General features: G+C 33.0%; 1 protein-coding gene across 3 annotated transcripts; it reads right to left on the bottom strand.

Annotated features, from left to right (window-relative positions):
• Positions 1–2,248: 2,248 nt before the first annotated feature.
• LOC142222055 (luciferin 4-monooxygenase) lies at positions 2,249–12,998 on the bottom strand. Of its 3 annotated transcripts, none has more exons than XM_075291987.1 (5): positions 12,848–12,998; positions 11,960–12,094; positions 5,814–6,021; positions 5,420–5,747; positions 2,249–3,490 (listed from the first exon to the last, which is right to left on the bottom strand). In XM_075291987.1, exons 2-5 carry the CDS (start codon positions 12,086–12,088, stop codon positions 2,524–2,526), a joined length of 1,632 nt encoding a protein of 543 aa, XP_075148102.1. In that variant the 5' UTR covers positions 12,089–12,094; positions 12,848–12,998; the 3' UTR covers positions 2,249–2,523. The 3 variants fall into 3 exon arrangements, with proteins under 3 accessions (XP_075148102.1, XP_075148101.1, XP_075148103.1); XM_075291986.1 differs by lacking the exon at positions 12,848–12,998 and adding an exon at positions 12,595–12,782; XM_075291988.1 differs by lacking the exon at positions 12,848–12,998 and adding an exon at positions 12,258–12,279.
• Positions 12,999–13,890: the final 892 nt, after the last annotated feature.

Genomic DNA, 13,890 nt, shown 5'->3' with positions numbered 1-13,890 from the left:
TCCTTTTCGTTCTTTCGTGCTTTTTGTTCTAGCACTCTTAGTGTAGGAGTTATGGCCAAAAGAAGTTTTTCATATAAAAAAATCATTTTTTAGGATTTGGATGGATTTTTTGGGGTGGTCATGAATTATCGTCCTTTTCGCTCTAGGACGCTTAGTTTAGGAGATATGGCCAAAAGAAGTTTTACATATAAAAATTTTAATTTTCTTAGGATTTGGATGGATTTTTCTATTTTTTGCGGGTGGTCACGAATTATCGTCCTTTTCGCTCTAGTACGCTTAGTTTAGGAGTTATGGCCAAAAGAAGTTTTTCATATAAAAAATTAAAATTTTTTAGGATTGGGTGGATTTTTAATTTTTTTGGGGGTGGTCACGAATTATTGTCCTTTTTGGTTTAGTACGCTTAGTTTTTGAGATATGGCCAAAATAAGTTTTTCATATACAAATTTCAATTTTTTTAGGATTTGGATGGATTTTTCAATTTTTTGCGGGTGGTCACGAATTACCGTCCTTTTCGCTCTAGGACGCTCAGTTTAGGAGATATGGCCAAAAGAAGTTTTTCATAAAAAAATTCAATTTTTTTAGGATTTGGGTGAATTTTTCAATTGTTTGGGGGTGGTCACGAATTATCGTCCTTTTCGCTCAAGGGCGCTTAGTTTAGGAGATATGGCCAAAATAAGTTTTTCATATTAAAATTTAAATTTTTTTAGGATTTGGGTGGATTTTTCAATTGTTTGGGGGTGGTCACGAATTATCGTCCTTTTCGCTCTAGGACGCTTAGTTTAAGAGATAAGGGCAAAAGACGTTTTTCATATAAAAATTTTATTTTTTTTTAGGATTTGGGTGGATTTTTCAATTTTTTGGGGGTGGTCACGAACTATCGTCTTTTTCGCTTTTCGCATTGTATGGTTTCACAAGTAATTTATATTTTCGGTTTTTTTTTCAATTTTTGGAGATGAGGTCAACATTTTAATTCGAAACTATTTGCGAAACGAATTATTTACTTTGTATTTGTTGTGTAGACTACAGATCAATGGTTTGAAAATTCCTACAAGCTGAAGCGAATAAGAGATAAATATAGAAACTTTAATTTTTTGACATACATATAAAGTTTTTAGGAGCCTGCTGCGTTTGTTTTTATAAGTTGTCCTAATAAAAAATTTTTGTTTTCTGTGATTACAAAGACAGGTCGAATAGAACAATGATGTGTCGTGGGTGAAATTTCCACTATCAGTTGTGGGAAATGCAATGACGGCATAATATACATTGAGAAACGCCGATATTTTTATACACACATGTAGATTTGATTTAGTAGACATTTTATTTAATTAATATTAAATACATATTAACCATCAAAATCACTTTCTTCGCTATCTAATTCCGTCCATTTTTTGTTCGTGTTTGTTGTTTGCAATATTCCGGTCGCCATTATTAACCGATTTGGATGAAATTTGGCACAACGTGTTTTCTTGGTAAAAGGACGAACGCTGTTGAATTTGGAAAAAAATCGGATCAAAGTTAGATATAGCCCCCATACATATGTATCGCCCGATTTCGACAAATGAGAACATATCGCGCTTATTTACTTGATGAGAAAAATTCGCTATTCTTATCATCACTATTTCTAGAAAAATTAAATTTATTTTAGAATGGGCAAGTTTGGGCAAACAAACTTTACAACACGTAAAAGTATACGTGTTCGCGAACAATAACAAATGACGGTTTTCGTTAACAAACGTTAACTCTAGAACTATTCCTCGCAAATTTACGTATGTACTAAAATTTTCACAAATAAACAGCACTGTTGAAAACACAAATACAAGTTCAAAAACAAAAATATTTTTAAAATGTTTAGAACATTTTAAGCTACTTATCTCTCCTCTTAGAATCCTTATTAAAAAGTTTTCTTTATTCTCTTTTATTGCGAAAAAAAAGTAAACACTATTTTTTCAATTTTTTTGTCTCTTTGATTACACGCAAATTGCATTAATTTTGGTAAATATTGACAGCATTTTGCTCATGAACAGGGCTGCCAAGTTTTAAGTTTACTTTCGATTTGTATTTTCCAAGATGTTCTAAAGTAATTTCAATTGGAACATCTAATAATTTTTCACTTTGAAATTTTGACTTTTTGTCGCTGTTTTGCGATTTCCGCCCATAGTGCATTGATAGGCATGCGGGATAAAAAGTCGAAAAGCCTTTTGCATATCTTAAACTGAAATCAATTAGAAGATTTTCTCATGACATCGAATACATTTTTTAATATAATTTTATTCGTAAAAAAGATATACAAAGAAGAAACAATTGTTTATTAAAAAATATATAATTCAAATATCTCAAAAATCCTCCAGTATAACAAATGACACTTCAAAATTACTTATATGATTATATAATATATGAAAATTGGAGAACATTATTTTACTAATCAGGTATTGAGTTATTGCATATTATATTCACTTTGGTTAGTTTAGTTTTAAATACAACCTTCTAGTGTATAGTGTGGAATGTATTTAGTGTGGAATGGGTTTACAATTTGGATTTCGATTTCTTCTTGATCATGTCGCGCAGAACTCGTCTTAAAATCTTACCACTGGGATTTTTGGGAATTTCATCAACAAACATAACACCACCACGTAACCTTTTAGCAGGGGAAGCACGTTCCGCAACAAAATCTATTACATCCTGTTCGGTAAGGACAACATTGGCTTGTTTTACTACAAACGCCATTGGCAATTCGCCACTTTCTTCATCTGGTTTACCAATAACAGCAGCATCCTTGATCTTATCGTTTGTCAAAAGAAGTGCTTCGATTTCGGCAGGTGGTACTTGGAAACCTTTGTATTTAATTAACTCCTTAATGCGGTCAACAATGAAAAATTCAAAATCGTCATCATAATAACCAATATCACCAGTGTGCAACCATCCGTCCACTATTGTACTTTGAGTTGATTTTGGATCTCCAATATAACCTTTCATAATGCAATCGCCCTTGAAGCATAGTTCTCCACGTTGATTTGGGCCCAATACTTTACCAGTGTCAGGATCTATTACCTTGGCGTAAAGGCCAACCTTCAAAGCACCAACACTGCCTGGTTTACATGCGTTATCGTTTTGCACCAGCAGACTTAATGTAGATTCGCTAAGACCATAGCCTTGGCGAATAATTGGTACACCAATACGTTCCTTAATTTGATCCTCAGTTTCTTTACTTAAAGGAGCAGCTCCGCAGAGCAATACCAACAACGAGGATAGATCATATTTATCCACCATAGGATGCTTAGCTAAGAAAACCATCAATGGCGGCACCATAAAAGCCATCAATATACGATACTTTTCGATGGCACTCAAGAACATGTGATCGTCAAATTTGGGTAGATACACTAAAACAGAGCCCATACATGATGTTGTGATTAATGTTAAGCAGCCAAAGGCATGGAACCAGGGTATAACAGTCAACATTTTAATTTCGCCTAGGGGTATAGCAGTCGGTTCTCTAGAAAGTAGAATCAATTGTTTGTAATAGACAATACAGAGGGGGTTTTGTATATTAATATGAACTTATGTGCTAAATTGAGTTCTTAAAAGATATCGTTATAGAGCCCAATTCCACAATGTAATGAGTTAATGATTATGATTGAATTCTGCACAATTTTTCTCAAGTTCCTATATAGTTTCTCAAGTTTGATATAGTTATACAGCCTATGACAGCAATAATTCGGCAGCCAAGATTGTGTTCTGAGTTGAATTATTTAGTAGTTTTTAAGATGACTTTAATATTTAAAAATACATTTCACAATTAAGTATTGATTTTATGTTAAGTTAATCCAATTTCTCTCAGCAGCCAATTTCTCTTAGTGCCATCGTGATTGCGTATTGCTTCTATATCCGCTATTATGATACTAAAGCCCTTTACGATGTCTTCGTGAACTTTTCTGTCTTCACACAAATGCTGTTCTGCTTCCAATCGTTTTCTTGCTTTGTTTAACTCCCTAATAGTCCTGCTAATGTTTGGGTTTCCCATTCAAAATCTTCATCATCCTAGTACCTGTTACTATCCTCATAGCTCTTTATTAATATGTTACACCTGCTCGTTGACCTTGTCCTCATGGCTAATCATTCCACAAATTCAGCAATTGTATCATCTTCCCAGATATTGCTCCAAACGCATTCTACACCGTAACTTCGACCATCTGGAATAGTAGACGCTATGGTATGGGTTTAGGTTCTGTTATACGAGAAATATCATTCAAATGACACTAACGAAGATTCTTCTTTCGACCAAACAATTTCTATTATACTTAGATATTTCTTGATCCAATCGGTTATTGTGGTAGTTATAGCCGATGATATAAAAAATTCAATCTTGATACTTTTAGGCTTTGATGTGGAAGTCGTACTTTCATTCCCAGATTACTGCTAAATATATCACGATGTCCTAAGCTTGCTATGGACTATTGTACTTACAGGGAAATTTACATATTCTTGCTAAATTTCAGCTTTCGTTGGATTACTGCTGGCTTTATACTGATATCATTTTTGTTGCTCTACTGGATTTGATAAACTAGAATAGCAGAATTGTAAAACGTTGTTTGTGTACACAGGGTCCAATTACTTTGGTAAGAATCTTCAAAACTCTGTTATTATAAGATTGATATGCGTTTGCCATGCGATCCTATGCTTCGCCATGCGACCCATTGCTTTCTTTTCTATTTCGAACTAGCCTAAGGATTCATTCATTCAGAGTTTCCTTTAGGATAAGTATGGTGGCAGCCTCTCTGTACAAATACACTTGACATTATCAATGAGAGTACTTCGCTCTTTTAAGCTCAATGGTGGTAACTTTTTATAACCGTGTTGGAACGACCCATAACTCTATGTGGCATATCTTAGATAATCTTTGAAATGCTCAGAAAAGTCACTATTATTACTGATAGGACATATTTTTCTACGCTAACTTTCAATAGATTTTGATTTTAAAATAATGGCTAAATTTTAACTCAATGCAATATACCATGTCGATATATCATTTTGAATCTGTTTTTATCGCAGTTTTGTTGGCGATAATGAACACAAGCCAATTTGTTTAGAAATTCACCGAAACCAAATAAAATGTTATTAACTCTTTATATTTTCATTATCAAGGACCTAAGATTAACTCTAGCACTTGTAAAATTTGATTTAGCGTTGTTGGCTTTCCATCATATATTTTCTAGCCTTCAAAAGTTACCTTGCATTATTAAAATGTCTAAAAGATGTATATCGATTTCGGTTAAATCGACAAAAGTTGACTATCAATATCGTTTTGTGCAAATATTTTGTTATCACTGATATATACAATTTTACACCAAAAGTTCATGGTGAAAGATTTCGGATTTTGCAAATGAGGTAATGAAAAGAAATTGAAAAATTGTGTAATACTTACAATTGTGAATCGATTGTAGACAAAATATTTGATTGCGTCAATTGAACTCCTTTTGGCAATCCAGTAGTACCGGACGAGCATACAATCAAAGCGACATCATCGTCCTTATTCGCCACTATACATTCATATGTGTCTTTGGATGGAATTTTTTTACTTTCCATCAACTCATTAAAGGCTAATACGTGCGAATTTGCGGCATGACTGCCAAATACCACGACTTTCTTGACGAATGAGTTGTTCTTTGCGACCTTTGTTATGCGGTCGATTGTTAATTTGGAAGCAAATACTACTTTGGGCTTGGAAAGATTTAAAGCATGGTGGACCTCACCTAAGATAAAAAACATAATTTCATTAATAACCAAAATAAGAACCAAATGTTTGCATTTTTACTTACGTTCAGAATATGTAACATTCAGCGGGGCTACAGTGGCATTGACTGCGAATGCGGCATAAAGTGTTATAGCGTATTCAACGCAATTTTCGCTAGATAATCCGACAACATCATTTTTCTTTACACCCAAGTGCTTTAAAACATGAGCCAAACGCACAATGGACTTGTACATATATTCGGCCGAGTACTCCTGACCGGTAACAGCATCAATCTAAAAAAAAAAAAACTTTTATAAATGTATGCCAAAAAATTGAGTTAAATATAATCAGTATCAATAATTGACATCTAATTCACTAGATGTTTTGTTAAAAAAGAAGTCGAAGTTGGATATCGATGCATACCACAAAACTAACAATCTCTTATCATTGAAATAGATATTGAGTTATAGTGAAATATTTCCATCAGACACTCATTTTTCGTCAATATTTCAAGCAATATCGTTCCGCAAACAGCGTATTCGCCTAATTTGGTTGCGCGTAACTGTGACTGTTGTTTCGAGTGGATAGAGGAGATATGTAAAAACTGAATCGAAGAAGGTGCTGTTGGCTATACCGAAAAGCAACAATTTTGGTTGTTTTGAGTATTGGAAAAAAATTGGGCATAAGTGTATTTTGTAGAAAAAAAAAATTTGACAAAAACTATTAGCCCCTAGTTTTAGTACCAGATTAAAATAAAGAGACGCAAAAATACTTTGTGATTAGAAATATTAAAAAGATGTTCAATCAAGTTTTTTTCTCCACTAGCGATTGCAGCCCTGCCTGATTTTGTAGGATTTTTTCTTCTTTTCACGTATATTTATGTATTTATGATATAGTAAAATTTTTAAAGTTATCGTGAACAAATTCTTATGTATGTTACGAGAGTGTTTGAGTGTGTTGGGTGCGTGACTATGTCGGTGAGTGTGACGTGGTACTCACCTAGGCTCATGAATGAATTTATGTTTTTCACTCAGGTAGAGAGTGTGCGTGAGTAGTTAAAAACGTGTTGTTTACGTCTGTATTTGAAGTAATGGTTTTCATTTCAGGGACGTGGGGGAAATGAGCTTCCTTAGAGATGTATGCGCACATTCACAAGAGAAAACGAAAGCCGTACTCACGCACGAACAAATTTTGACTCTCGACAAATTCACGATATAGTAAATGTTTCGCCAGTCAAATGAATGTTAATTATTGAATTAAAAAAAACCCTGGAGTGTGAAATTAATCGTTAGCGAGATTTTGCAAAAATGTTATGTTTTATTCAAGCTCATGCACAAAATATTTGATTTATTCCCAATCTCGGGTGACATGATTATTTTGTGTCACGCGTATTCGTCTAGCGAATATTCCATCTATCTTACATGACCAAGAATATTCCATTGTGACTGTGAGAGTTAAATTTACCTTCAAATTCCTAGTTCAAGCCCGATCATAAACCCGAGCATGTACCTTGAAGGTAACGAAATTATGTATTGCTTATATCTAAATAGAAGGAAGCGTTTCGGCCAAGGACTTCACGATGTTGACATTATAATCCTCATAAACAATTCAACCATTCTGAATGTCAAAGTAGGAAGGTCTTACCAAGGTTTATAAGTTTTAGTGTCATTTTTATAATAATTTATCATGTTCCCTCGAGCCACCATGGTTATTTCAAACATTCATAAAATAATTTTTTTAGTATACCCGCATAAAATTAATTTTTATGCACACGACTATAAGTCCCGCCCATAGTAACTCTTGCCTAAGCTGAAAAAACTTATCGAAGCACCCAAGCATGCGGGGTGGAATTGCAAAATGAGGTAATATGTATGTCTAATACAATTACATGACAGTATTCATGTAATTGTTTTCATCTTTTAAGACTGGCCTCGATTGATATCCTACCATATCTTTGAATATTCCAAGCTTACCGCTGGATTTTAATATGATGTTTTTAACTCCAAATGAACGATGCGCACTGGATACCAACAGAAAAAAATCTTACGTATTAAATTTTTGACCGAATTCTATGAAATCAAGTTTGTTGTATTTAATACATCATAGCGCTATTTCTAAAAAAAACATGTTTTTCCGGAAAATTTGTTGTAATCTGTAGTCAAAAATAAAAATAAATTTTGACCAAAAATTCAAAAAATTACAAATTTGAAGTTAAATAATATTGATCAGAGTAGAGGTGTGCACGTGAATTGTCGTGACTCACGAAAATTTTCGTGATTCGTGGGTCACGCTCATGACAACAGCGTGAGTGTGCGTGAGTCACGAAAATAATATCTTCGTGAGTGTGCGTGAGTAACGAATTACACTCACGAAAATATTCCTGCTCACGAACATAAAACACTTAAAAGTTAAATTCAATTACAATTTTAGTGACACCTGGGATGTTAAGAGTTTAAAAACACTCTCGATTTTAATAATGCTCATTTTTCAGACACTTCGGTAAGGTAAATTAATCATAAAATTATTCGTGCGTCACGATATTTTTCGTGAGTACATGACATACATAAAGATGCTGTAATAAAACTATGCAGTTTCGTATTATGTCATAGATCTTTTAATGATGTGAAAATCTTGGCTTTACAATGGAATCTAAAATGGTTTGAATTTTAAATGATTTATTAACTACTTTGTGTCGCTCTTTGGACCATTTCAGGTTGGCTTATCGCTCTTTGTTATCACTTAACAAATACATTTGAAAATTATACCTTGTGTTATCTAACTAATAGAACCCCCAAGTGGTTGTGAGATATCTCTACCTCTAAACCATAGTATGCTAAATCGATGTTAGAATGAAGTAAATAACTATTCAGAAAATTAATACAAATGAGTATGGTAATCAATGTCTTCCAAAAAACGCCAAAAACACTGGAACAGCTACTACATAAACTTTGGATTATTCCACAATTAGGCGAAACAACTTCATTATATTTATCTTTATTACATTATATTTGAAACACAAATTCTTATTTAACCTATACCAATATCATAATTTTAATACACAACTTTAGCAAGTTTTACATTTTTAATTTTTATTTTATCTATTAACCATCGATCAATAATAAGTACATCGCGATCGGTTAAATATCTCTTCCCTTTTTTAACGACAATCTTTGCTACAGGGACCAGCAGAATTACTCCAAAATGATCACAGACAAGCGACACTTAGTGGTATAATACATTATACAGACAGGCGAGCCAATGAGATAATCATTATCTCCCAGCAAAAAAAAAATGGAAGGTAATCTTGTAGGTAAGCTTATTTATAAATTAATAACCAGTTATTAATTGGCATCCCTCCGGATTACATTTACATACGCATGTCCTAGGAGGAAAGTACTTCCTCCCAGGCATACCTTTGGCCATGAAATTAGTAGTGCTTTTAAAGCATATAATCACCGAATATGTAATCACTTCTTCGTAGATATACCAAAGTTTGCAAGATATTGACAACTCTCACCGATTACAATGGATCAAAATATGGCGAGTAATTATATAATATGAACACTATTTGAATAGAAACGAATATTGCAGAAATAAACAAAAATGTAACAAATCATCTAAACAAGATCACACTTAAAAAACAAATAAAAGTTGGTTGTTAAAGGGAGTTTAATTCATGTTTTACGTTATAATAAGCCTAATAGACCACATTAGGTTTGAAATCGACTAAAGGTGGATTTGAAATCCCTTTTTATAAGGCAAATGGCAGTTGAAATCTAGTTAAAGTCGATTTTGAAAGTGTAATGTGAATGAGGTATAATATTCTATTTTATTACGTCATTAGCAGCCAAATGCATTACATTTTGAGAATAACAATTCGAAAATTACCAAGAAGTATTTATTATTGTCATTACAAGCTAGTCATTATAATTCACCGCAATGTAATGCAATGTGTAATGACAACTTTACTCCTGGTAATGCAAATTGTAACGAGATGTGGTTACCTAGTTTTTGCTGGGTAAAGTAACGGAAATTAAAAAAAAATGGCGTGGTATTTCTTATAAATTATTTGCCATATAAAACAGATTCTCTTGATAAGATAATACTCCAGGTTATAGAGGTGATTCCTAAAAAAAACTGTAGCTGAAACGGCGAGCAATACCAAAATTAATGCGGTAACAGATGTCCGACCACCGCCCATAAGACCGAAAGCAACATCGCAAAATATGTCAATCAACTAAAGATTCATCGGCCGGAGTTACACCCTGCTACAACATCAGCAATGTAATAGTTGTAGATCACTAGTAATCAAAATAACCTTTATAATTGTAGCGGATTAGTTGCTGTAAGCCGAAGCTTACTAATTATTATTACAGAAAAATGTTGCAGAAAATTTTCAAAATTTAAAAAAATTATTGTGAAATGGCAAATTGTTAAACTGTATATATGTTAAGTTTGACAATATTCGCATGCGAGAACAATTTTTTTTTCAAATGTTGTCAAATCATGGATGGAAAAGATCCAACCCATTGACGGCGTTGGTTAGGTTAGTTCAGGTATAATGGCAGCCCGATATTTAAGGCTCAGTCCATTGTGATACAATAGGTTAGGATAAAGTGGCAGCCCGATTTATTGTTAGGCTCACATAGACTATTTAGTCCATTGTGATACAACATTAACTAAAAGTACCTATTACGTATGGGCACTTCTAGTTTTAACCGCTGAACCTACTCGATTATTTTCTTTTGTTGAACCAACCAGATTGTTCCAAAAACATTAGCAGACTGCTTAAGTTAACATTTTCCAGGTTCGCAAGTAATCTAAAGCTGTATACTCCTAATATTCGCTTACGCCTTAACGTGGGTATTAAGTTCGAGTTTAGCCATAAAATCATCATTTTTTTCACTAAAGTGAAAACTAAATTATATTTGTTGTAGATTTCATTATAACTTGATGGGGAATATACCAAAGCAAATTCTCACAAAGTTTGTAATCCTTAAAATGGATTACTAAAGAAAAGTAATCGTGAAAAAATTACGATTTTAGCGGCTAAACTCGAACATAATACCCACCTTTAAGGTAAGTACTATGTTCGCTTTTCGAGTTGAAATGTTCGCGGTTACTTTATTAAAACAGTTTAATGTAAAGCAGATAAATTAACTCAATTAATGCGCAGTTTCTTGTTCCTCGTCAAGACATTATGGGAATATTTATGTCTGTTTTCATTTATAATTTTGATTATTTCAGGAAAAGTAATCTCGAAAGTAAAGTGATTTTCAACTCGAAAACCGAACATAGTACTCACCTTTACACAAAATGCAGGATATACACACAAGAGGTGTTTAATCGATTCCTTTTCTTCCGCATCATGACAACTCACGCAGTAGTTTTGCAAAGTCGCCTATCAGGCAGCGACCCGTTATAGCAAATATCAGGAGTGATATCTGACGTCTTCAGTATACTAGCATATCTAATGTGCGGTTTAAGTTTAAATAGGGCCATATTTGCTTGATGTCATTACAACCCTTACAATCCTGCCATCGGAGATTCGCATCATAACAGCATCCCGCAGTATGAGCTTGCATGTAGCCAGAGGCATACCAACCGATTCTAGTTCCCCTGGAACATGTGAGATAGTTCCTAGCCTTGCCAACTCATCCGCTTCGAAGTTCCCCGGTATGTTCCTATGGTCAGACACCCATATTAGATGAATATTGTACTGCAGGTTGATTGTCTGAGTATATATTAATGTCAGCATTTGTTGGAACATTAATTCTCAGCCAAATCACTACCTCCCTTATTGCTAATATTTCAGCCTGAAAAATACTATCGTGATTACGTAATCTTTTCGCTATTCGAAGTTCCAGGTCTTTAGAATATACTCAGCGACCCACTTGCCCATCCAATTTGGAACCATCAGTATAGAAATCTTTGTGGTGATCTTTTTCTTATCACTGATTGCTATGGTTAACTCAATGTAAAGGAAACTCCTTTTTATCGCCGAGTCCGAAAGACGTAATTCGCCTATTCAAATTGAAAAGAAATCGCAAAAACAAGAGTTTCGTACGGAAGCCGAAGGAACTCGTCTTAATTTTATCAATTATGATAAATATTTAAATTAGTTTTACAGGTAATTCCACACCTTTCTATAGATTCTTTAACCATTAAAAAATCACTATGTCGACTATGGAACTATAAAACCGAGTATATAAAAAATAAAATTTAATTTACCAGAGCAGCTTTATCTCCAAAACTCTTATATTTCTCCATAACATAGTGTCCCAATGATTTGTAGCTCTTGGTTTCGGTGCCAGTTACTGGACCACCATATACAATATTTCCCGGTAACAATGTAGCCATGATGATCTGCAAAGAAAATATACAAATTTTAACCAATGGTGGATATAATACAAATAACAAATTTTTACAATTATCAATTATTTTCCAATATGTCTTTTTTAATTCATTTCAAATTCTTTTATATGTATGTATGATATTACGATAAGCAATTAAAATAAAGTATATGTACTTTTAATCTAATCAATGAACTATGGCTATTTTAATTCCATTTAAACTCGTTTAATACATGGCTACCAAACCAAATATAAATTTTATTTTTACAACGCTGCGTTACAAGTTCAAAATGAACTTGAACCTTAACTGTGAATAAATTATAGGCCCCTTATTGGATATTCGTTTTGTCTAATTGTTTACATAAATCGAATACAGCTATTGACATTTTTTAAGAAAGTGGTTCAAAGTTCAAACTCTTCAAATTTTTAGACTTTAGACATTGCAATAACTTCACTCTTCTATTTTATGATAAAACTTAGAGTCTTTTAACTATATATATTAATTTCGCCAACCTGTTATTTGTTCTCCAAATAAAATAAATCCAATGTTTGTTTTTATTTTTTTATGCCTTTGGGACGAAAATTTGCGAGAAAGAACCGTCACCGTCTGTATCCAGAAAACAAATGAGAAAGCCTATTCTCAAAGAACATGATTTGCTTCATAATATATACATCGTGGTGTAGAACATTTATAATCTGAAGACTTTTTTATTGATAATTTAGCCCACTTCAAACCCGATTAACTACTATAGTATTATAATTTTACCTTAACTAAATCAGCTCCCAATGGAAAATCAAGCAATAAACCGCGATTTTCTCCTACTCTCAGAGATCTGATCGTACGACATTACATACACACGAGACCTATGTATGAATGTACGTCTGTAATGTCATTGGTGTTTACTTTATAGGGTGTAAAATAGAATGGTGTTGGTGAGGCGGTGTTAGAATCAGCTGATCCACGTAAATATATCAATCAAGAGCAATGCAACCAAATTTAAAATCGCTCATTTTTATGACAAACCACCAAACATAAGCATTGGAGTAGAGGTTGTATGTATCACCCCATTCACATTAGGCTTGAAATCTACTAAAAGTAGATTTGAAATACATTTTTTTACAAAGCAATTGACAGTTGAAATCTAGTTAAAGTGGGTTTTGATATTTTGCAAAGATGCTGCCTCGATCAAGGATAAAATCATTCATTAATGTTTAGATCTAGAAGCAGTAATTTTTATGAAATCTTATATGTATTCATACATTTGAGAATCCTTATTGGTTACGATTAATTATTTCAAAATAGATGTATAATAAAGATAATCTAACAACCCTTTAATTTAGTAACTAGATTTGATACAACTTTTCACTAATGAGTGCGCTATTTATACAAAATTTAGATATGAGACCCATAAGTGTCCCGAATACAAATAATATTGGCAGGACATTAAAATTTTTTTTTCATCTAAAAAGTTCTCTCGCAGACATTTGCAATATTTAAAAGAAAGGATTCCTTATTTAAAAGAAAGGATTCCGCTAAAATCGTCTTTTTTCACGATTACTTATCTTTAATAATCCATTTTAAAGAATAAAAACTTTGTGAAAATTTGTTTTGGGCTATTCCCCATCAAGTTATAATAAAATTTGCAACAAATATGTATAATTTTGTCTTTTTTTACTGATTAACAGCTTGTTTCTGTATGTCGAACGAACGAGCGCTATTGATCGACTGAAATGGAAACAAACAGCTGAATTTATAACCAAAAATCAACTGTTTATATGAATTTCAGTCGATCGAGAGAGCTCGTTCGA

This window comes from Haematobia irritans, chromosome 1 (genome assembly GCF_050003625.1).
Source record: "Haematobia irritans isolate KBUSLIRL chromosome 1, ASM5000362v1, whole genome shotgun sequence".
Classification (NCBI taxonomy): Eukaryota; Metazoa; Arthropoda; class Insecta; order Diptera; family Muscidae; genus Haematobia; species Haematobia irritans.
This window is presented reverse-complemented; position numbering and strand designations above follow the sequence as displayed.

Coding starts and splice junctions, on each gene's coding strand:
- LOC142222055 (XM_075291987.1), bottom strand. CDS start 12,088: ATGGCTACATTGTTACCGGGAAATATTGTATATGGTGGTCCAGTAACT. Junction 6,022..11,959: donor TTGGAGATAAAGCTGCTCTG/GTAAATTAAATT, acceptor TTTTTTTTTTAG/ATTGATGCTGTTACCGGTCA. Junction 3,491..5,419: donor TCTACAATCGATTCACAATT/GTAAGTATTACA, acceptor TCTACTTTCTAG/AGAACCGACTGCTATACCCC.